General features: G+C 46.7%; 1 protein-coding gene across 25 annotated transcripts in view; it reads right to left on the bottom strand.

Annotated features, from left to right (window-relative positions):
* Positions 1 to 6,424: 6,424 nt before the first annotated feature.
* The window catches only part of LOC145536797 (histone-lysine N-methyltransferase PRDM7-like), a 44,147-nt gene continuing 27,657 nt past the window's right edge, over positions 6,425 to 22,914 (bottom strand). For 2 of the 25 annotated variants that reach the window (XM_081566707.1, XM_081566699.1), the window contains 5 exons: positions 21,316 to 21,412; positions 20,074 to 20,237; positions 10,383 to 11,150; positions 9,065 to 9,257; positions 6,425 to 7,382 (listed from right to left, as the gene is read on the bottom strand). In XM_081566707.1, the coding sequence (XP_081422833.1) occupies positions 7,275 to 7,382; positions 9,065 to 9,257; positions 10,383 to 10,387 (306 nt within the window). In that variant the 5' untranslated portion in view covers positions 10,388 to 11,150; positions 20,074 to 20,237; positions 21,316 to 21,412 and the 3' untranslated portion in view covers positions 6,425 to 7,274. Of the gene's footprint in view, positions 7,399 to 9,064; positions 9,258 to 10,382; positions 12,332 to 20,073; positions 20,410 to 21,311; positions 21,413 to 22,914 lie in introns of all 25 variants that reach the window. The other 23 variants (XM_081566693.1, XM_081566686.1, XM_081566708.1 and 20 more) reach the window with 14 other exon arrangements.

Consider the following 22,914-nt stretch of genomic DNA (forward strand, 5'->3'; position numbering starts at 1 on the left):
TCCTTGTTTGAATTTGGAGAGAGGTTTTCAGAGCGGTTGACGAAATACTGAGCATCCCAAGGTGAGACTTGTTTAGCTTTGGAAAAAACTGCCCGGCTGTCTTACAAAGTGGCTGTTCATGCATCCCACTGTTAGGGGAGGCACCCTGACTGAAACCGTCCACCCTGCCCAGGCACCATGGTAACCATATGCATGAGTTGTTTTACGACTGGAGGTCCTGGTAAGGAACACGGAACTCATAAGCCACCACCAACCGAAAGAGTTCGGGAAAGGTCAAAAGGAGACACCACATGTCCGACCACCTCCCAGAATCCACGCTGGCATCCATCTTGGCAGAACAGGGTGTGCACTGTTTTAGCCACGCTCTCCGGGAAGCAAACTCACTCAGAAGGACAACGCAAATAGTGGAGTGCAATTTATTACCCTGGTGGGTTCAAGGCACAGTCTCCTCTTAGCCAAGGACCCCGACCAGTTTTGGTGACAACCGTATATACCATAAGTGTACGTGCCCAAACCCACATCCCCAGATCCCTTGAAACTAGTCTGGATAGTGTAAAGGAGAGATACAATCAAGGCTACTGCTGCTACTGCTAGCTATGATTTATATGCAGTAAGTCTTAGTTGGATAAACAGGGTAACAGATATCAATACGTATTGTACAGAGAATTTGTTTTGCTTTGGGGTAAATTAGTACACTCCCTTGGTGACGGGATGTCTCGGTACGAATCCTGAAGGCCTTTTATCCGGGGGTCGGTTTTCCAATTGTTATGTCGTTGCATGGGTAGTGGGCACATAATTTAGTGTCCATCAGGTGAGCACCCAGGCATATAGTCCAAAGTTCACAGTGGCTTCAAGATGGAGACTGATTTTCAAGATGGAATCTGTTCGGCCTACTTTCCTCCTTCAGCACCACCAGGCAGGACTCTGAGTCAGAATGACTGGCTAAAGACAATCCAGAAACGAATCCCATCACCATAAAATCTGGGTTCCCCTCCCCTACTGCTCTCCAACTGGGCGCCCTTCCCAATAAAATCTCTTTCTTTGTCAGCACGTGTGTCTCCTCGGACAATTCATTTCCGAGTGTTAGACAAGAGCCCAGTTTCAGGGCCTGGAAGGGGTCCCCCTTCCTGCAACACCACCAGCACTGAAGGAGAGCTTCTGTTGTTCCTTACCCTCCAGCAATCGCTACTGTCATATATTCAGAGCACAGCAGTGCTAATAGGTGCGGTGTGTTATCTCATGATTTTCATTGTTATTCCCTAGTAGTATGATACTTTTTGTATAATTTTTGTATGATATGTAGCATCTGCATATCTCCTTTGGCCAGGTGTTTCTGTTTAGATCCTTACCCTTTCTTTCTTTCTTTTTTTTTTTTTTTAACTGGGGCTGTTTTAGAGGTCTTTGTCTATTTTAGGTCCAAATCCTTTATTAGATATGTGTTTGCAAATATTTTTCTCCCAGTTTGTGGCTTGTCTTTAGACTTTCTGAATAAGGTCTTTCAGGGGAGAAATCTTTAATTTTATAAAGTCCACAATATTTTTTTCTTTTGTATATTGGCGTTTTCTGTGTTAAAACTCAGAGCTCATGATCTGCAGACCAACGCCAAGGTCATGTATATTTTCTTATATATACACGTAATTTTGATTGTTTTGCATTTTAAATAAATCTGAGTGAATTTGGTGTAAGTTTTACAGTTTGTGTTTGCAGTCATTTCATTTTATGTGGTTTCCAGTTGATTGTTCTGTAACTATTTTGGAGAAATCATAAGATATTCACCTCTATTTCAGTTTGGATTTCTTATCTGCAGCAGAACTCCACATACCTGCTCCACGGCCCCCTGGAGCCTGCTCCCTCTGAGATCCAGGAAACGGGAGGACCCACCAAACCGAGCCCATCCCTCATAAATGAGGTCATGCTGCACGCTGTCTCTTCAGACTGCGTTCTTTCACTGAGTAATATGCAAGTGACATTAACCATGCCTTTTGAGGGTTGGTGGTTCATTCCTTTCTACTGCTGAGTAATACTCCATTGCATGTGTATGGGAGGAAAAACAATTTTCATTCTGCCCTTACATAATAAAGACAAATCACCAGGAGAAAAAACAGAAGCATACCTCCTCTATGCTTCCTTGGTGGCTTAGTGGTAAAGAATCCGCCTGCAAAACAGGAGAGACGGGTTTGATCCCTGGGTTGTGAAGATCCCCTGGAGAAGGAGTTGGCAGCCCACTCCAGTATTCTTGCCCGAGGGATCCCATAGACAGAGGAGCCTGGGGGGTTACAGCCCATGGGATCCCAGAGTTGAACATGACTTAGTGACTAAAACAACAAATGCCTACTGTATACAGGGGAGCTACCCAAGAAAACTGAGTCAGTCCCTGAAATGTCCTAAGCCATCACCTTAAATACCTTCTTCAGCTGAAGACAGAAGTAAGACCTTGGGGAATGGGAGAAGCCACTTATGGAAAGTTATCATGCAAGACACAGTAAAGAAGGATGATTGTTGGTAGATTTAAGATGGGACCTTCCCATTGATGAGTTACTTGAGTTAATTATCCTTCTATTTCTGGTGCAAACAGGGGCAAGCCTTAAATGCAGAGATTTCTCTGTTGTAAATGTCCTTCACAAAAGGCAATTGCTACTTAGTTTACTGAGAGTCCTCTTTTTTTTTTTTTTTTTTTTTTTCCTCTAAGCCAACGTAAATAATCCTCACACCAGATAGGCTTATTTTGGGGTGGCCTACTCTACTTGCCCTCAAGTTTTTAACTACTATGAATAGTGCTGCTGTGCATAAGTTCATCTTTGTTTGCATTTGGGCATGGATTTTTCAAAGCAGTTTCTTAAATACTGGAAATAGCAATTGTTGGATCCCAAGGTGAGGTTTGTTTAGCTTCAGAGAAAACTGCCCAACTGTGTTACAAAGTGGCTGTGCATGTGTCCCACCAGCAGTGAGGGGGCATTCCTGCTGTTCCTCAGCCTCCAGTAATTGGTATGACGGGGTCCTAATAACATGTGTGATGTGATATCTCATGATTTTAATTTGTAATTCCCTAATGGTGTATGATGTTGAGCATGCTTTTGTTTTTGACGATCTGTATTTTTTTTTTTTTTTGGCTGGGTGTCTGTTCAGATCTTTACTCATTTTTTATGGGGTTGTTCAAGAGGTCTTTGTCTATTTTGAGTCCAAATCCTTCATCGGATGTGAGCTTTGCAAATACTTCTCTCTCAGATTGTGGCTTGTCTTTTGATTTTCTGAATAAGATCTTTAAGAATCAGTTCAGTTCAGTCGCTCAACCGTGTCCGACTCTTTGTGACCCCATGGACTGCAGCACACCAGGCCTCCCTGTCCATCACCAACTCCCGGAGTTTACTCAAACTCATGTCCATTGAGTCAGTGATGCCATCCAACCATGTCATCCTCTGTCGTCCCCTTCTCCTCCCTCCTCCAATCTTTCCCAGCATCAGGGTCTTTTCAAATGAGTCAGCTCTTCGCATCAGGTGGCCAAAGGACTGGAGTTTCAGCTTCAGCATCAGTCCTTCCAATAAATATTCAGGACTGATTTCCTTTTGGATGGACTGGTTCGATCACCTTGAAGACCACGGGACTCTCAAGAGTCTTCTCCAACACCACAGTTCAAAAGCATCAATTCTTCGGCGCTCAGCTTTCTTTATAGTCCAACGCTCACATCCATACATGACTAGTGGAAAAACCATGGCCTTGACTGATGGACCTTTGTTGGCAAAGTAACGTCTCTGCTTTTTAATATGCTAGGTTGGTCATAACTTTTCTTCTAAGGAGGAAGCGTCTTTTAATTTCATGGCTGCAGTAGTTGTGCATGGGCTTAGTTGCTCCATGGCAGGTGGGATCTTCCCAGATCGGGGATTGAACCCATGTCTCCTGCATTGGTAGCTGGATTCTTAACCACTGCACCACCAAGGAAGTCATTCTCCTCTCCCCTTCCTGCCAACCTCCTACTTAAAAAAAAGACTAAAAGCAACCTGTCTAGTAAGTTTTCAGGAGTCTGAGCTCTGAGGTCAGCATCTGCGGTGTCATTCTCCCAAAGGCTTCAGATTCCGGTTGGGCTCATGAGTCTGGCAACCAGGGTGGGTCTGGCGGCTGAAGACAGGCTTGGCCTCTGGAGCTCTGCCCTCACCGACTCACGCAGGGTCCCCGAGCTCTGGCAGACAAGCAGAGCGGCGTGCAGGCGGGGCTGGTACAGCCGTGGGACCGCTGCAGTCAGAGTGGAGCCTGCGGTGGAGGCAGCTGGCTGTCCTGTCCCCGTGACTGCTACAGTCCTGTGTGCTCGTGCAGAGCAGTCACGGTATCAGATGAGGCCTGGCTGCTGTCGTGGGGACAGGATGGGACCTCAGGCAGCTCACATCCCACCCCCCCCACCCCGCTTCAGATCGTGGCTTGTGGCTGCTGGCAGCTCCCTAGGGCTGGGAGGCTGTGTAAAGCACCAGCCCCCTTGCTCAAGATCAGCTGAGACCCCAAGCTCTGGGGTCACACACCATCCCTGCCACCATGCAGGTTGTCCCACTGTTGTGAGGGAGGGGCTGTGAGGGGCTGTGGGTGATGGGGGATTTGGGGGTGTTGTGGGCTGGCCCAGGAGTCAGCTTTTTGAGGGGAAGAGAGGGGAGCAGAGGGGAGGGAGAAGCTTTGAATTGCTCAGGCTTCCAGGGGATTCCAGGCCCAGCTCCGGCGGGAGGTGCAGGTGAGAAGCCCCTGCAAGTTTCTCGGTCCCCACCGTATTTCAGTTGAAGCCCCTCTGCCTGCACCACCCCTAACTCTCCCTCCCGTGGCCCCTGCCTAAAGCCACAGAAGATGGGGAGTCTATACGGCTTCGCTTCCTGTAGGGAAACCAAGCCACAGACAAACGTGATCCTTTAAGAAAGCGTGAAAGAAATGAGAAAATAATAGTGGCTGGTTATTACTGACACGGTTCGTGTAGAGACGCTTCGGAAGCCTGGCACAGGGAGGGAACTGAGGGCTGTTGCCCCCAGTCCTGGAGTTTGCACCCTCCACCCCCCGTCCCGCAGCCCACTGTCCCCTTGGTGTCTTCTGGTGACCGGGCGAACTTCAGCCTCCTGAACACATCCTGGAAGGATCAGGCCAGGGCAGAGGTCCTTCACAGAGGGGAGGGTGTGGTCGACTCTTTAGAACGCCATTGCCTCCACTCTGTGTCAGAGCTCAGTTCTGGGTCTAAGCAAGTGTGGCTTCCTGATGCCGTCACCACCTTCACTCACCGGGGGGCCTTTGTGTCCACCTTGTCCCCTCGTGCAGCCTGGTCACCCCTGGGACCCGTGCTGTGCGTATCTGCTCTGCTCACAGCACACCCCAGGGTCCATCAGACTTTACTCATAAAAGGGACGTGTAAGGATGAACTGTTCCATAGTTAAGAATTTCAAGGTCGCGACAGCGTTGACCAGAGCACGTGGACACAGGTACGAGGCCCGTGCACAGAGAAGCCGCTGTGTGGGCTTCGAGGACCCTGCGTGTGGGGGTGGGATGGGGGCTGGACAGGGACTTCCTGCACACGCGGCTCCAGGCTCTGTTCTCGGCAGGGCGGACTACTGTCGGCACTGCCTGTCTGTGGAGGGGCTCTGGGGCTGCCCAGCTCAGCAGGAATGGCAGTGGTGGGAAGGGAGGTCGCCCTCCCTTAGCACCCCTGACCTCACACCCACTCATCAGGGCAGCCGAGTGCCTAAACGGCCCCTTCCTCGTCTAGCTCTGAAGAGCTGGAAGGTGTGGGGGCTGAAGGACATGCAGAAAACAAAATTCTGTAAAGCAATTATTCTTCAATTAAAAAATAATAAAAGGTTAAAGAAAACATCACAAGGAACAGCAAAGGTGGGGCTTGCATTCTCAGCCAGCCTCTGCCAGATTCTCCCTGTGCTTATGCATAAGACTAAAATGCTGCTGCCTCCACCGTGTATCACAGATGAGAATAGAGACACAGAGAGGTTGAGCATCTTGCCCCAGGTCGCACAGCTGCTGAGGGCAGGGCTGAAAACTGGACCCCTGTGGTCGAATCTGGAGTCCAGATGCTGTGATGACCCTGGGGGAGCAGCAAAGACCAGATGGCCCAGGCTGAGCAAGGCACACGCACATGCGCACACACACGTGCACGAGGCCTTCACCTCTGAGGCCACAGAAGCCAGAGGAAACCAGAGGGCAACCAGGAGAGGCCAAAGGAGAGTCGTGGTCTATAAGGAGGAGAGGCCACACTTCCCAGGAGGCCGGGAAATTCTCTTCCCTGGTGAGTCTGTCTCAAACCCTAGATTCCTCTCCCTGGACCCAGGAACTGACTGTTCCATGACCTAACTGAGTTGGCTCCAGAATTATGCCTTCCCAGGGGTTCAGCTACCACTGGACCCCACTGCTCTCAGTAATAAGCGGGGAATAAGTACGTAGTCTGGGCTTCAGATTTGTTTGGAGACAAAATTTATTAGGAGTACAAAAAACCCACAAAGGCAATTGGCATGAACATCTCCAGAACACTTAAGAAACCCTCTGCTGTTTATCTACCTCCTCTCCTGTCATGAAAGTGGAAGGTCTGTTTAATCAATTAATTCTGGGCTTATCACACTTTTTCTTTAAAATATTTATTTATGTATTAATTTATTCGGCTGCACTGTGTCTTAGTTGCAGCATGTGGGAGCTAGTTCCCTAATGAGGTATTGAACATGGGTCTCTGCATTGGAGTCTTGGCCACTAGACCACCTGGGAAGTCTCTTCTCATACTCTTGGGGACAGTAAAGGGTCATAGACCTCCTCTGAGGCCCCCTTAGAGCTGAGGCATGGGGCGGCTGCAGTAATCCTCCTGTGGCTAAGATGTGGTTTGTTGGTCATGACTCACTCACACTCCCTGCACACATAGGGCTTCTCCCCTGTGTGTGTCCTCTGGTTTGTGATGAGACTTGACCTATCCTTGGAGACTTGCCCACACTCTCCGCACTTGGCTTTTATAATCCCCGAGACCCCTGCCCCCATGAATAATTTGCCTGTGTCCTCTGGATTCAGTTTCTGGCTTGTGGTGGGCTCTTCCGTCATTCTCTCATGCATCCCAGAGCCCCCCATTTGTCCCTAGGACGAGTAGGAAGAGGCCCTTGAAATCCTCTTCAGCCTTTTGCTTTTCAGCAAAGGTTGGGGCCTTTCCTTGGCCTCGCGACCCTCAGGTTTGTCACTCGGGCTGTGCGGATCAGAATATCGCTGCTGCTGATTTTGATTGCCTGGGCAGTGATCCTCTGCTTGGAGGTGGTCTCTTGCAGATGGTCTCAGGAGGGTCTGAGAGGGGTGATTGCGTTGGACATGTTCGCTGAGGAATTTCTGACTAGAGAAGGCCAGAGAGCAGGAGGCACATGGGTGGATCTTGGGCTTCGGTTCTGCTGAAAGAGAAAGCTTTTGGTCAGGTAGCTGGTTTGCCGTCGTAAGGCCTGCCCACTAATCATCTTGGTGTTGACAGCGCACGATTTGTCTCCCATCAAGTGTGTCTCTACAGTCCACTTTTCCATTCCATCCTTATTCTCTACATCTACAGAAATCCGGGAAGCTTGTGTCAAGGGCCTTTTCTACGTATCACCCGGACTAGGGACCTTCCAGCAGCATCAGAGCAGCGTCTCTCCTGATAGAGGTGGATCTGCAGGGACCTTTCCCTGTGTGTCAGTATCTGAAAAGTCATGTCACAGTGGCCACAGGTATTTTACCCTACTGAGAGATAAGACTCTTGATGACTTAGGTAGAATCTTCCTGAGTGGCTCCCTGTGAGGGGAAAGGGTCTATTAAGTTAGGGGCGCCTGGCCTGGAGCTCTCTGCCTATGGGAGGTAGCACAGGGGGTAGTTAGAGCAGGTGTGAGTAAAGCTGACTTTGCGGCTCCTGGTTCAAAGAGCAGCCTTTGTGCCGATCTCTGCAGGAAGTGGGTTTCAGACTGGACGAGACCGAGTGGCCCAGGTCCCACTGACTACAGGTCTCTGGCTCCTGCTGCCCCAACTGCTTCACAAATTGCTCCTCTCTCAGTTTTCCATAAATCCGAAAATAAAGGCATGTCCTTTCTCAAGCCTCACCAGTATTCATACCTCATTTATTTCATTCAGTCTTAGTCCATTTAACATGCACTAGGAAGTCCTGTTTAAAAATACATCTCCAGCCAGACTCCTCACACCCTCACTCCCGTGCATCTTCAGCCAGCCCACTCTCCCCTCGTGTCCGGCAATGAACTGACCTCTGAGGGGACTCTCCGCTGCTGTCTCTTCCCCAAAATGAACCAAAGCATTGTCACAGAACAGAGAACATGCCGCTTGCAGCTGAAAACCTCACGGTTGTTCTGTGTCACCCAGAAAGACCCCTGGGGCCTGTACGTGGACACAGGCCCTGAGGCTTCCGTGTCCCGTCCAGCCTCCTTCCTGTCCCTCTGTGCTTCCTCCTGCGACCACCGGCATGGCCTCTCGTCCCGGCCCTGGGGCTGCGGCACTGGCTGTTCCCCTGCCTGGAATCCTTTCCCACGGGTGTTATCTCTGCAGAGACCCTGCCCCACCATCCTGCACCACACCCCGCCTTCTGCTCACACTGATCCAAGGCACTTTTCCTGCACTGTTTTCCTCAGAGCACCAGCCCCTGTCTGGTATGAAGCCGGTGCTGCCCCAGGGCAGTGGTTCTGTCTGTTTTGGTGGGTGGAGCCCTGTCTGGCACAGAGTATGAACTCACAGGACAACAAACTGAAACAGTGACTGAATGCAAATCACTGGACTCCTGTCGCTTAGAAATGGGAGGAAATGAGGAAGAAACAGGGAAAGGTGAGAGAGCTGGTAGGTGCTAGAAAACTTGCTTTTTGCTTCTGAGCCTTTCAGCAGAAGGTGATGTTACATATTTTTTGCATAAAATGTTGAAAATTAGAACTAACATTTTTCACATAAAAATCTTTCCTAACAGTCATATGAAATGAATCTAATTCTGAGGCATTTTAATTGCGACTTGACTGACTTTAGACTGGATTGTACTCTGCTTTGGAATCGGACCAGGGAGGCTCCCCGGGGTGGGCTGGGGCGCTGGAAGAGGGGTGGCGCTCACCTCTCCCGGCCGCGAGCTCGCTCTTCCCCCTGCTGTCCCGTTGATGCCGAGGTCCTGGCCATACTCGTCCCCGTACCAGACCAGCAGCTCACAGCCCAGCCCGACCACTTGGCAGGTTCGGTAGAAGATCTGCCGGTGATACTGGAAGGCCACCAGGTTCTGCTCCTCATCGTCCCGGGCACAGTTCACATACCTGGGGTCGAGGCAGGGAAAGGAAAAGAAACCTCAGGTGACGAGCGCCCCCCACTGTCGGACCATGCCCAGCTCCTTGCCTTCAGACTCTGAGGCCGCTGTGGCTCCCACCGCCCCTCATGGGGACCTTCTGTTCACACCTTCGACCAGGCCGTGCGAATTCCTATTTCCAGATCCTGTCTCTGGTCCTCTTCCTGGCTGGAATGCTTTTCTCTCCTTACCTAATTAGCCATTTTCCGGAGCCCAGTCCCAGCCGCGTCTCCACCTGGACTGTCCATGAGGCTGGTGACCTCCAGCTCCCCTAAGTTCTAAATTAAGTTCTCTTTCATTCCACAGGACTTGGTGCTCCTAGGCTAGCACACACCCCTCAGCACTCACCCCAGCCTGCCTTCTCTCCCGAGGCTTTTCTTCAATCTCCCCATGTGTATCCAGGGTCCTGTTCACTTGCCCACCCCCTCCCATGGAAACTTGGAGAGTGCTCTGACATAGCTTGAGACCCAGAACAGTAATAGTTTATTCACTTTCTGCCTGCCCTGATGAAAGGAGAGGCCCTTAGAGAATGGCCATGCTCACGGCCATCCTGCCCCGCATTCCTTCCCAGGCCTCAGGGCTCACTTCTCACTGGAACCGAGCCTGGGGAGGTTGTTGCCCACATGGACTCAAGGTCTCTCGTGTTAGGTTATCCTGGCACTGTGCAGTTACTCAAAAATGGAAAAATTAAAGTTACTATTTCTAAAACCAATTGGCTAATGTCTGTCTGCAGTATGTTCTCCAAAAGGACATGGGTTGTGTGACCTGCTTCAGTAATGAAGTTCACTGTCTAAACTGAAACATGAAGTGCTTGGTAAGTGTCAATTAAGTGAGTTACAGTGTCCCTGGTGAATCTAGACTCCTCAAGTTGTTTTCAAGTCCCCCAGTTTTGTTTAGCACATAGACTTGTATTTTGAGGGCACATGCTATATTTGTATTTCTTTCTTTCCAATATCTTTTGAAATGAAAGAGCATGATATGGAAGGAAAAGAGGAAAGAAGATGTGAAAGCTATTGAGGGAGACAGGTTGAGAAGGAAAGGGGTGTGGGCTTGAGGGAAGAGCGACGTCTACAAACTGCAGACTCACTGCACTCACCTCATCCAGTTGGCCAAAGACGTGTCCTTTCTATCCACATATTCATAGCAGTTTCTCCCTTTGGTGATCTGAGTGTCAGAAAAAGAGTTACAAGCTTTCTTCTCTCTTTTATTTATTTTTTTGTGTAGGAAGCAATAGAAGAACGATTTCTCTCTGCTGTCATTGGTGCTCTTCAGCCTGCATGGATTCAACTGCGTTCATCAAGAGGCTCTTTAGTTCTTCTTCACTTTCTGCCATAAGCGTGGTGTCATCTGCATATCTGAGGTTATTGATATTTCTCCCGGCAATCTTGATTCCAGCTTGTGCTTCTTCCAGCCCAGCGTTTCTCATGATGTACGCTGCATATAAGTTAAATAAGCAGGGTGACAATATACAGCCTTGACGTACTCCTTTTCTTATTTGGAACCAGTCTGTTGTTCCATGTCCAGTTCTAAGTGTTGCTTCCTGACCCGCATACAGGTTTCTCAAGAGACAGGTCAGATGGTCTGGTATTCCCATCTCTTTCAGAATTTTCCACAGTTTATTGTGACCCACACAGTCAAAGGCTTTGGCATAGTAAATAAAGCAGAAATAGCTGTTTTTCTGGAACTGTCTTGCTTTTTCGATGATCCTAGAGACTAGACCAAATTCCAGTCTGGTACCAGCTTACCAGATGACAGAAAAAAAATTGTTTATGGGTAAGCTTAGAAAAGTCTTTTCCATATATCTTGAAGTAGCAGTATTTTTGCAAAGGCATCAGTGTGAAACCATAGAAGGCATGTTTAAAACCTGATTAAATTGAAATTGACAAAGTAATCTGGCCATTGCTGTGACTTGAAACACTTGAATATGATAACTAGAATTATAACTGACAGCATTTTACCAAAACATATCAGATTTTCATGAATGTCACATAATTTCTAGGATATCTATATTAGTATCATCAACCATACAATATAACTTGAGAAGATCCATCACTTCTTCTGACAACACTTCCCATGTAGTTTAACATGCCAAATGAACTCGGGCTGTTTAATATCTCTCTTTGGGAGGTCTCAGGGGCCCTCTGAAGCATCCCAAAGGTAGCTAGACGTCAATTATTTAGGAAGGTTTGTTTATAAATATCAAAAGGGTTTATAACAGTCAAGTAGGATGACATAAGTCACTGTGAAACAATACTTATCCACTTAGCCAAAGTTAACAAAGGATTTCAAAGGTCAACCTAGAACAGATCACTCAAGAGGTAAAGAAACTTAAAATCCATTAGCAAAGGCAGTTCAACCTCTCAAGAAAACTTGTACTAGGCACAAAACACTTTTCTGGAGGTCCACTTCCCATAAAACCTCCTTATCCCTTTCCGTACCCATTCCTTTGCTTCTCCCATCCTGAAACTGCCACCCGAAGTCAGAACTATTTCTTTTTCCTTCATAAAATGTGATTTCATTACTCATACCTTCTTTAATAACAAGACATACATTTTCCTTAAGCAACAAAGAACTGACTTTTACATTGGCATTCTATAGATTGGTGAACATACGTATCAGTGATACTATCTAAAAAACATTTTTGCTTTCTTATAGTGAACATCTTAGGATGGCACCAGACACTATTCATGGATGGTCAAAAACCTCTTTAGTGTCTGTGTAAGAGGAAGGTCCTGTCAAGTAGTGAATGTCTCAGAACCTTATTTATTTGGAAATGACCTAGCTATTCAATACACTGTCATCACTTAGTTTAGCACAACGATAGAAATTCAGGTAACCAAAATCTGGAGAAACTATTGTAAATTCAGTTCAGTTCAGTTGCTCAGTCGTGTCTGACTCTTTGCGACCCCATGGACTGCAGGATGCCAGGCTTCCCTGTCCATCACCAACTCCCGGGGCTTGCTCAAACTCATGTCCATCGAGTCAGTGATGCCATCCAACCATCTTATCCTCTGTCGTCCCCTTCTCCTCTGCCTTCAATTGAGACTATTGTAGATAGATATTTTAAAGTATAATTATTTTTAACAGTTTATCTAAAAGCTCATATCGCATTTACATTCTTTAGGAGTTTTTCTGTTTGTTTGTTTTTAGAGGTACTTTCTTTGTTGACAAGCTTGTGACAGACATAACAATATAGCAATATTTAACTTATAATAAACCTAGGCACTATAAAAATTTTATGCTTACTGTTAATGACTCAGACATGTCTAGAGTAGTGAAAAAAAATAAATACCAGGTATTTAATATTGACTATTTCCCAGTTCACATGAATCTAAAATTCATTTAGGTCAATTTTTTCTTGTATTTAGAACTGTTTGATTTGTAAGGGCTTCCTTTTCTTTAGATTATTTAAATAAGAACTCACTTACAACTTCAGCAATATTATCAAAAAACAGAAGACTCACACTGAGACATACATAAATCCACAGACAGACAGAGGTCTTCAAAAGGTAAGTCTAGGGGTGAGGGGTTGAGTAGGGTGTAAGTTAGGGTGTGGGTTAGGTTTAGGGTGTGGGATAGGGTGTCGGGTTAGGGTGTCGGGTTAGGCAGTCGGGTTAGGGTGTTGGGCTAAGGTTAGGGTGTCGGGTGTCAGGTTAGAGTGTCGGGTTAGGGTGTCGGGTAAGGGTTAGGATGCTGTTATTTCTGCACTAAATATATATAATTCTCTATAGCTCACATTTGAAAATCTAGGCACAGATTGTCCTGCATGATATATGGAATACGCTCTAAGAAAATCTGGAAAAAGTTTTCCCAATGGAAATATTGACTTCTTTATGTTACATTTATGAATATCTGTGAGCACATTTTCCTACACAATATATGGAATTCTCCATGGTAAACCTTTGAATATATGGACATTCATTTTCCTACATTAAATATTCAATTCTCTCCACAACACATATGAAAATATTAGCCTGGCTTTGGTGGGCATAGATTTTCAAATGTGGAATACCAAATTCTGTATGTTTCATGCGTGGCAATCAGTGTGCAGATTTGCTTAAATAAAATATGGAATCACATACATTTTGCAGATGATAATTGGAACAAAGACTTTTGCTATATTGACATATGGGATTCTGTATATTTCATATATGAAAATCTTAATTAAGATTTTCTGACATAAGTATGTAATTTTCTATATTTCATGTTATAGAAATCAGGGAACCAATTTTCCCACATTAATTAGGACACCTCTACATTTCACAAATAGAAATTTGTGAACAGATTTTCATACTTGTCATATGAGATTTTTCACATTTAGTATAAGAAAATCTCGGCCCAGATATTTGCACAAAAAATACAGAAATCTTTATGCTTCATATATGAAAATATGAGTGACAATATTCCCGTATGAAATACGGAATTCTCTATATATCAGATTTGAACTAGGGCCATCCATTTTCTACATAAATATGAAATATCTATGTATCACATATGAACACCTCTGCTCAAACTTTCCTAGAGGAAGTATTGAACATTATGTGTATCACATAGGAAAACCTGGGTGCCAATTTCCCCTCATGCAATCAGGAATTCTGTATATTTAAGATATCTTTCAAATTCTGCATACCAATTTTACTACATAAAATATGGAACCCTGCATAATTCAGATATGGAAATCACTGTGACATTTTTACTCTCTTAAAAATAGATTTTCTGTATGTTACATATGATAATCTCAACGATGGTTTTACTACATGAAATGTTGAATTTTTTTGTATTTCACTTGATTAAAATCTGTATCCAGAGTTTTTTACATGAACTATGGAATTCTCTATACTTCCTATATGAAAATCTGGGTGGTGATTTTCTTACATTAAATATGGGATACTCTACATTTCACACATGAAAATCTAGGCATTGGTTTTCTTAAGACACGGAGATCCAATATAGTATTGGTATTCCCCTATTTCACAAGGGAAAATGTCAGCACCACTGTTTCTTCATGAAATATGAAATTCTTTGCATTTCTCATACATATATCAAGACAACCATTATCCACCATGAAATATGGAATTCCTTATATTTCCTATACCAAAATCTAGGTGCTAATGCTCCTTCATGGAAGTTGGACTTTGGTATGGTTCACATTTGAAGATCAGAATGGAGATTTTCTTATAAGAAATATGGAAATCTCTATATTTTGAATGAACCAGTGGTTCTCCACGTACTGCCACGTGTTCCCTGTTTGCATTTGGGTCCCTGTCCCTGACACGTGTCTGCTTGTGTTGCATGTGTGTGTGCATGGGTACTGGCCTCTGCAGACACAGAGATGAAGGTGACAGAACATGAGATGTGGAGCAACCAGAAGAGGAGGCACGAGGCGCTCACAGACTAGGGGAGACGGGTCCATGCATCTCTGTCATGCCCCTGTCCGGGACAGGAATGAGGGAAGGATGACAGATGACAACTGTGGACAGTGACTCTGCAAATCTGCAGTTACATCAAGAGGCATAAACAAGCTCACAATTCCTGCTGTGATGTGTGTTTGTATCCGTAAGCAGTGGTGGGGGGTTTGAGGAGTCACCCAGAGGAAATAAATCAAGTGATGTGGGGATTTAAAACCACCGTCTGTGGACCCCTCAGTCTGTGGTGCATTGGCTACCCTGTGGAAATGCTGGACGAGGCTAGGGCAGGACCCCCGATTTTGAAGAGGCCAGGGTGCTTCGGATAAAGGAAGAGACTGGAAGGAGGAGGATTGGAATGAGAGCCGGCTTCACTGAAGATTGTTCCACACTTGTGAGAAGGCGATCTGGGCAAGTCCTAGGCTAGTGCTGCCTAGGATCAGCCTGTCAGCCAGCACACTCCCTCTCCAAGTGTGTTCCATATTGGCACCATGCGAGACAAATGACATGCTAATGTAGGCTCTCAGAGTGAATCCCCAGGCATCCTAGGAGAGCCTGGGTGTGAGCGTGCAATCCGTCCGGGCACTTCCAGCTACCTGGCAGTGCAGAAGGGTGAGGAAAGCGCAGGTGGGCGGTGTGTGTGAGTGCCCCTCTGCCAGTGTCTGCCTGTGAGGGAGGGAACAGGGATGAAGCAAGGACGGCAGGCTGTTTGCATGCAGGGACCCTGGGACAGTGAGAGACAGGTTCCAGTGCAGAGCCTGCTGTATTTAGGCTCCAGGCATTACTGAATAGCAGTCATGAGGAAGACACCACATTGCTCGTTTAAAAATGTCCTGACGTGAATTCCTTCCTTTTTCCGAGTGTGCTGCTGCACCCTGGATCCCTTGCCGAAAGGATAGGCAGGCAGAAAGCACCAGTGGGAAGTCGGTGAGGATGGAAAGGAGCCAAGAAACAGAATGGGGTGGATTCCCAGGCACAGAAGAGGGGGCGGGGCTACAGTCCCTTGGATCTTTCTGTCCTTCTCAAGTGTAGCAGCATTCATGCCCCAAAATGACCAGGGGCATGAGCACACCTTGCTTTGTATGTAAGCTTTGGTTGACTGACGGGACTCCAGCATAAGCAGCTGCTACCTGCAGAGTTTTCCAGTTGGAAACATCACTCTTTATTCTCTTCGCAGAAAGCTTGGCTATCAGGACTATGCAAAGGATGGCGTCAGTTGATTCTTCGCTGCTCCCGACCCCACAGGGCTGGGGAGACAGGGTAGGCTGCGGTGTGTTCTCAACCTGGAGGCTGAACGAGAACAGCCCCATTTTGAAAGGGCCTGTATACACTAAATGGGCAGACTTCAATGCCTCTGGCACCGGTGAGTCATGGTCCTCAATGGAGAGCTGTCCTTAGCATTCTCACTGACTGGCATTTAAGCACATTTCATGGAGCTCCCTCATGCCAGCTAGAGCATGCCCCGTTTCTCCCCCTGTCCAAAGTGTGGCCAAGCCACCGTAGTCCTGTGCAGTGTTCATGTCCACCATGTGAGGGAGGGAGGGACGCCTGTCTCCTTCTGTGGTTCAGAAGAGATCGCCTGTGTTTGCCTCTAAGTTTGAGAAAGCATTCCCCAGCTTTGTGAACTGACAAAGTCAGATCTCCCGTGGGTGCAACTCACACAGGAGGAGAACTTTGGCTTTATGCCTAGGTTAAGTGTCTTTTATGAGTGCCGGTGTCCGGAGAGTGGCAGAGGGCAACAGCACCAGTCAGGGAGACAGAGACACACAGACACAAGCCCCTACTACACACGGAGAAAGATGGACAGAGAAACAGTGCGTGCCAGAAGCAGAGACAGAGACACAGAGAGCTCTGTACCCTGTGGCTCCTGAGCAAAAGAGCTCAATTGTATCAAACTGGGTTTGTACCCACTCTCCTATCATCCAGACCACATCGGGCTCTCTGCTTTATGGAGGAAACTCTCCAGCCACATTGCCCCCCTGCCTTTCATGGGACACCTTGGGAGAGCACCCAGATGTCTAAGGTCCTGTGGGACGCAGGAGTGTCTTTTTCGGATATGGAAGTGGGAATTCATGGTTTGAATTTCTACAGGCCAAGGAAATGGCAGCTCGCACCTGGGTTTTGCCAGATGGAAGACAGGCAATATGCCTGGAGGTGGGCACTCAGCGAATCAGAGGCATCACGTGGCTCGCTGGAGCCCCGGAAGCCGGGGCAAGGGGGTGAGGTGGGCCCGAGGCGACTCCCTTTGGGCTAGGGGCCTGTCCGTGGAGCGTGACGCCCACTACCCTCTCTGCCAATGGCTGAGATTGGGCCAAGCAGCCTGGGAGTGGTTCACAGCTCCAGCAGCCCAGGGGCCCTGTTAGCCTGGGAAATCCGGCCGGCCTGCGGAGGAAATGGATGAAAACGGAAGGGGGAACCAAGGCCAAGATGGGATGGTGGCTCACACAAGACCACGAGTCTATGTTCTGGAACACCTTGCCTACAAGCTGGTGCACCAGCGAAATGAACTGACCCATATGGGCAAGACTGCCTTAGAGACGTTGCTAGGCCCATACTATCTCGTTGCTCACCTCCCCGCACTCTGTTCTTCGGTCTCCCAGTGATGTGTAACCTGTTTACAAAATAATGCTCGCCAGGGGCCTAGTAGGTCAGCAGGGACACAACATTTTGGACTATCCCCCTTTGAGGATATGGAAGCAGGTTTCACTGAAATCACTCCAAATCAAGGATTTAGATACCTTGTAGATTTGATCTGCACCTTTTCAGGCTGGGTGGAAGCCTTTCCTACCCAAACTGAAAAAGCAAGACAAGTAACCAAGGCACTCCTGAAAGACATTGTCCCCAGATATTGAATGTGTCTGACCATAGGGTTGGACAATGGACCGGCATTTGTAGCCGATGCAGAACAACAGGTGGCAAAGGCTTTGAAAACCCAGTGGAAATTGCATACTGCCTGCCATCCCCAGAGCTCAGGGAAAGTGGAACACGTGAGTGGAACCCTCAAACAAACCCTAGCAAAACTATGCCAGGAGACCAGCTTATCTTGGGTAGGCATGTTGCCTGCGGCCCTCTTAAAGGTGAGGTGTTCACCCGGGGCACGGACAGGGTTTTTGCCATTTGAAATCCTGTATGCACGACCACCCTCGCTAGTCAACTTAAGGGGAGACACCAGAGAACTGGGGAACTTGGACTTATATAGGCAGCTAAAAGGGTTAGGACACACAATCTCTCAAATACATACGTGGATAATTGATAGAATACCCATTTCCTTAGGTATAACAGCACATCCTCACCAACCAGGGGACCGAGTATGGGTAAGGATTGCAAACAACAGCCTGTAAAACCCATGTGGAAAGGGCCCTATTTTGTAATCTTAACTACCCCCACTGATCTCAAGGTGGCATGAACAGATGCTTGGACCCATTACTCCAGAGTCAAACCTGCAAGTCCCACTGATAGCCAGGAAAAGTGGGAAATGACCCTTAGTCTGGAGAAACTCCTGTGCCTGACCTTGCAAAGAAGGAAACAAGCACCCCAAAGCCCTGCTGGGGGCCACACCGGGAGCTGGTTAAGAAACACACGGCTGAAGCTGGAGGAACCAATAGGACCTACACAAGGCAGATGTATTGGTTATTAATTGGTCTGGGACTCCCCCTATTCATCTTATTTGGAATAGGGCTTTCCTCTCTCCCACAGAGTGGACTTGTATCCAAAAACTCTCTCTCTGCTTTCCCTACTTCTTCATACTTCTTCTTTTTTAGGAGTCTCCTCCGACTGTGATCAACTTAAATATGAAAACAGTGTATTTTTGCCTTATAGTTCTGTTAAGTTGTAAAGTCGCCTCCTCATCTGAGAGCCAGGATAATTGTTCTGAATGTACGGAGTCTTTCTACCATGAGGGTAAATGGGCCCAAGGATTCACTGACTGCACATACAAACCAGCCGCATGTTATAGTTCAGCTTTCCCATGAACTAGAGAAAGGAAGCATCATTGCGAGGGACAATTAGAGCCCACAGTGTGAATGGCCTAACGTGCTATGGTACCCCAAGACAGATGGCTTGCTAGACTCGACAGACTCATTTTGGGATGATAGATTGTGGGGGGGAAGACCAGGCTAGGAAAGAACGAGCCCAGGAGGTGGTCAAATGGTTAAAGGCCCAAGTAACCAAGCCAGACCCATTGGCATCAGGTCCAAAGATGGGGTCCTCTGGACTTTATAACCAGCTTTGAGTTTCCCTCAAAGATAAGTTAGAAATGACCACTATTGGAAATAATCCTTTTATCCATCTAGCCGAGGAGGTAGCCCTGGAACTAAATGTCACTAGCTGCTGTGTTTGTGGAGGAGCTCTGATGCATAAAACATGGCCCTGGAAGTGTACTGCACTGGATGCCTCTCTGCTATTCCAATGGAATCGAACAACTAGCAGGCGGGCAGGGGGTTCTATTCAGAGTTGGACCCTGTCCAAGGAAACAGAAGGCAAAGAATGCCTAAGCCAGGAAGGGACACATTATACCTGGGTCAGAGAAACAAAATGTAGAAGAGCCCTGGTCTATAATGGTACCTGTAACAAACGTCTGTGGTGGTCAGGGGCCCCAACCTGGTATCGGGATCCCCAAAAGGGAGGGAATGGAAATCACACTTGCACTCCCTTCAACTCCACTTCTGGGATTCCAGAGCGAAACTGTACGGGAAGTCAACCTGATACTAATCCTTTTCTTGCAATCCCAGGCATTAGCCCATATTGGAAGCATTTTAACTCCACAAACCCAGACTTATGGCAGCCCCGAGAGGGACTTTTTGGATTTGCGGGAGAAGGCCTACTCATGATTCCCATCCAGATGCGGAGGAACCTGCACCATAGGAATAATTCAGTCAGGTTTCTTCCTCTTCCCGACTCACCAGGGGACACGCTGGTGTTCCCAATTTGCGACAACCTGAGACATAGAGAAAAATGATTCCTCGAGCTAGGGGGAAAACAAAGTTGGGGCAAAGCTGAGCGCCCCCAACAGATAATCCCGTATTATGGTCCGGCCACGTAGCCACAAGACGGCAGTTGGGGGTACAGGACCCACATTTACATGCTCAACGGAATAATCCGACTGCGGGCGGTACTTGAGAGTATAACTAATGAAATTGCAACTGCGTTGGAACTGTTGGCACAGCAACAATCCCAGATGAGGACTGCCATCTATCCAAATCGAATAGTGGAGGAAGGAGGAGCTTGTGGGAAATTCTACCAAACTGACTGTTGCATCCAAATAGGAGACAATCGAAGAGTTGTGACAGACATAGCTAAAAATATCAGGAAGACTGCCCATCTTCTAGTTCAGACAATGTTTCTGGTTAAAACAATGATTGGGATTGTCGTAGTCATACTCACCGATGACTGCTTATTCCCTGCTTCATACCGGTCCTAATCAAACACGTAACAGGGTTCATTCATAGAAAGAGTTGTCAAACGGAGAACAGCCACCTAGTTGTTGCTTTTAAGGGGTTACCAACCAGGTCTGGATGATGATGTTCTCTGACAGCCGCAGATGCACCCTAAATATCAAGAGCGGGGAATGAAATAGAAACCAGATCAAAGCCCCCAATTAAAGTAACAACCTTTTGCTTTCCCTTCCTTTATCTTGTGTTAACAGCTGCTGCTCATCAATCACCGCTTCCACATCTGATCTCTTGCTTGGTGGTCACCTCCTCTTCTCGGGAACTAGGGCTACCTGGGGAAGGGAGGGATCTGAGCTGTTCAAGCAGGAAATCTACGGTGTATTAAAAGATACCCAGAACAAAGCCGAGGCACTCAGTCTTTGGCGGCGACTCCACTGAGCCCACACCGGTGCTGAATAAACTCGGCTGTTCTGCATCTTTGAGTGCCGCTTGTCTCTTTCTGATGCCACGGATTCTATAACCACACTACTATGTCAATCAGCCAACTCATGGCCTACTTTCCCATGGCCTTTTTTTCAAACAGTCCTCAGAAGCTTGGCTTGTCTGTGCTTTTGCATTCTATCTGCCTTTTCGTTTTTTTGAGAGACTCTTGTATGGCAGGAGGAATTACTATGAACTGGGCCATCTTTAGTGGTAGGAAGTCATCTAGCACAACTGGTACAGTTGGAGAAGTGAGAGAAAAGTCCTAATACAAAAATGTAACTTCCAAGGTAGTGCTAACTTCCGGTTGTATAAGTAGAGAAGTATTCAAACAGAAAGAAAATGAAATCCCACATAAACGTGGTTATCTCGTGATGATCACGAAATTGAAATATGCTTAAGAGAACAGTCTATATATAGGTGAATCCTGGCTCCAGCTCTATTAAGTAGTCACACTGTTTGAAAAAGTGTGACCGAGCAAGTCTCCTTTAAGTCACTGTCCCCCTTTCCCCAAATAATATCTCCTGAATCTCTAACCTGTTGCACTGCAGTTGGTCTAGTCTAGTATGCTGAGGCATTAAGATTGTCAAAGCTCATTGAGGCCAGAGACTACATTGTTTATTACATTTTGAAATATGTCCCCAAGGCTTGCAGGCAGGTCTGGAGCAGCTCCCACCACCCCAAAAAGCCAGATCTTTGCTCTGAACTCTCCCCTTCATTCTCTGGTCCATTTTTCCTCCATCTTCTCACCAACCTGCAGCATTCTGTGTTCACCGCCCCGGAAGGATGCTGTGTTCTTGCAGTCTTCATCATCTCCACGAGTGCCTGCCCATGGTCTGTATTTGAACTCTCTGTTGATGGAATGAAAACATTTGAGTAATGAAAATTAGAGGGTGCAGACAGGCTTGCATGGGAACTTCTTTATTAAGTTCCACAAAGGGACCCTGCCCTGCCTTGTGGCTGAGTTGACTATTATTAGTGATTTGAATCCTGTCGACTGGATCGTCTGGAAGACGAATAGTTTCCCTCTGAAAGTGGCACAAAAGACTTTTACGTGACTTCACTCGCAGTGCACATCTTCTGCACAATATCCCGTACCTGGTACTCTTACATACAAATATTCTCAGTTTATCCGGTATTTGGCCTGATGTGCTGCACTACAGAGTCTGTCTTTTAGGCTTGGCTAAGAAGGAAGTTGAGAGATCTTGTCGGGAGACCTTGTTGGCAGATTTTGTGGCTCAGATCATGAACTCTTTATTGACAAATTCAGACTTAAATTGAAGAAAGTAGGGAAAACCACTAGACTATTCAGGTGTGACCTAAATCAAATCCCTTACGATTATATAGTGGAAGTGACAAATAGATTCAAGGGATTAGATCTGATAGACAGAGTGCCTGAAGAACTATGGACGGAGGTTCATGACGTTGTACAGGTGACAGGGATTAAGACCATCCCCAAGAAAAAGAAATGGGAGAAAAGCAAAATGGCTGTCTGAGGAGGCCTTACAAATGGCTGTGTAAAGAAGAGAAGTGAAAAGCAAAGGAGACAAAGAAAGACATACCCATTTGAATGCAGAGTTCCAAAGAATAGCAAGGAGAGTTAAGAAAGCCTTCCTTAGTGATCAGTGCAAAGAAAGAGAGGAAAACAATAGAATGGGAAAGACTAGAGATCTCTTCAAGAAAATTAGAGATACCAAGGGTACATTTCATGCAAAGATGGGCACAGTAAAGGACAAAAATGGTATAGACCTAACAGAAGCAGAAGATATAAAGAAGAGGTGGCAAGAATACACAGAAACACTACACAAAAAGGATCTTCATGGCTTAGATAATCACGATGGCATGATCACTCACCTAGAGCCAGACATCCTGGAATGTGAAGTCAAGTGGGCCTTAGGAAGCATCACTATGAACAACGCTAGGGGAGGTGATGGAATTCCAATTGAGCTATTTCAAATCCTTAAAGATGATGCTGTGAAAGTGCTGCTCTCAATATGCTAGCAAATTGGGAAAGCTCACCAGTGGCCACAGGACTGGAAAAGGTCAGTTTTCATTCCAATCCCAAGGCAAGGCAATGCCAAAGAATGCTCAAACTACCGCACAATTCCACTCATCTCACACGCTAGCAAAGTGATGCTCAAAATTCTCCAATCCGGGCTTCAACAGTTCGTGGGCCGTGAATTTCCAGATGTTCAAGTTGGATTTAGAAAAGGCAGAGGAACCAAAGATCAAATTGCCAACATCTGTTGGATCACTGAAAAAGCAAGTGAGTTCCAGAAAAACATTTATTTCTGCTTTATCGACTATGCCAAAGCCTTTGACTGTGTGGATCACAACAACCTGTGGAAAATTC

The sequence above is a fragment of the Giraffa tippelskirchi genome, chromosome X (assembly GCF_054371585.1).
Source record: "Giraffa tippelskirchi isolate mGirTip1 chromosome X, T2T-mGirTip1v1.2.pri, whole genome shotgun sequence".
In the NCBI taxonomy this organism is placed as follows: Eukaryota; Metazoa; Chordata; class Mammalia; order Artiodactyla; family Giraffidae; genus Giraffa; species Giraffa tippelskirchi.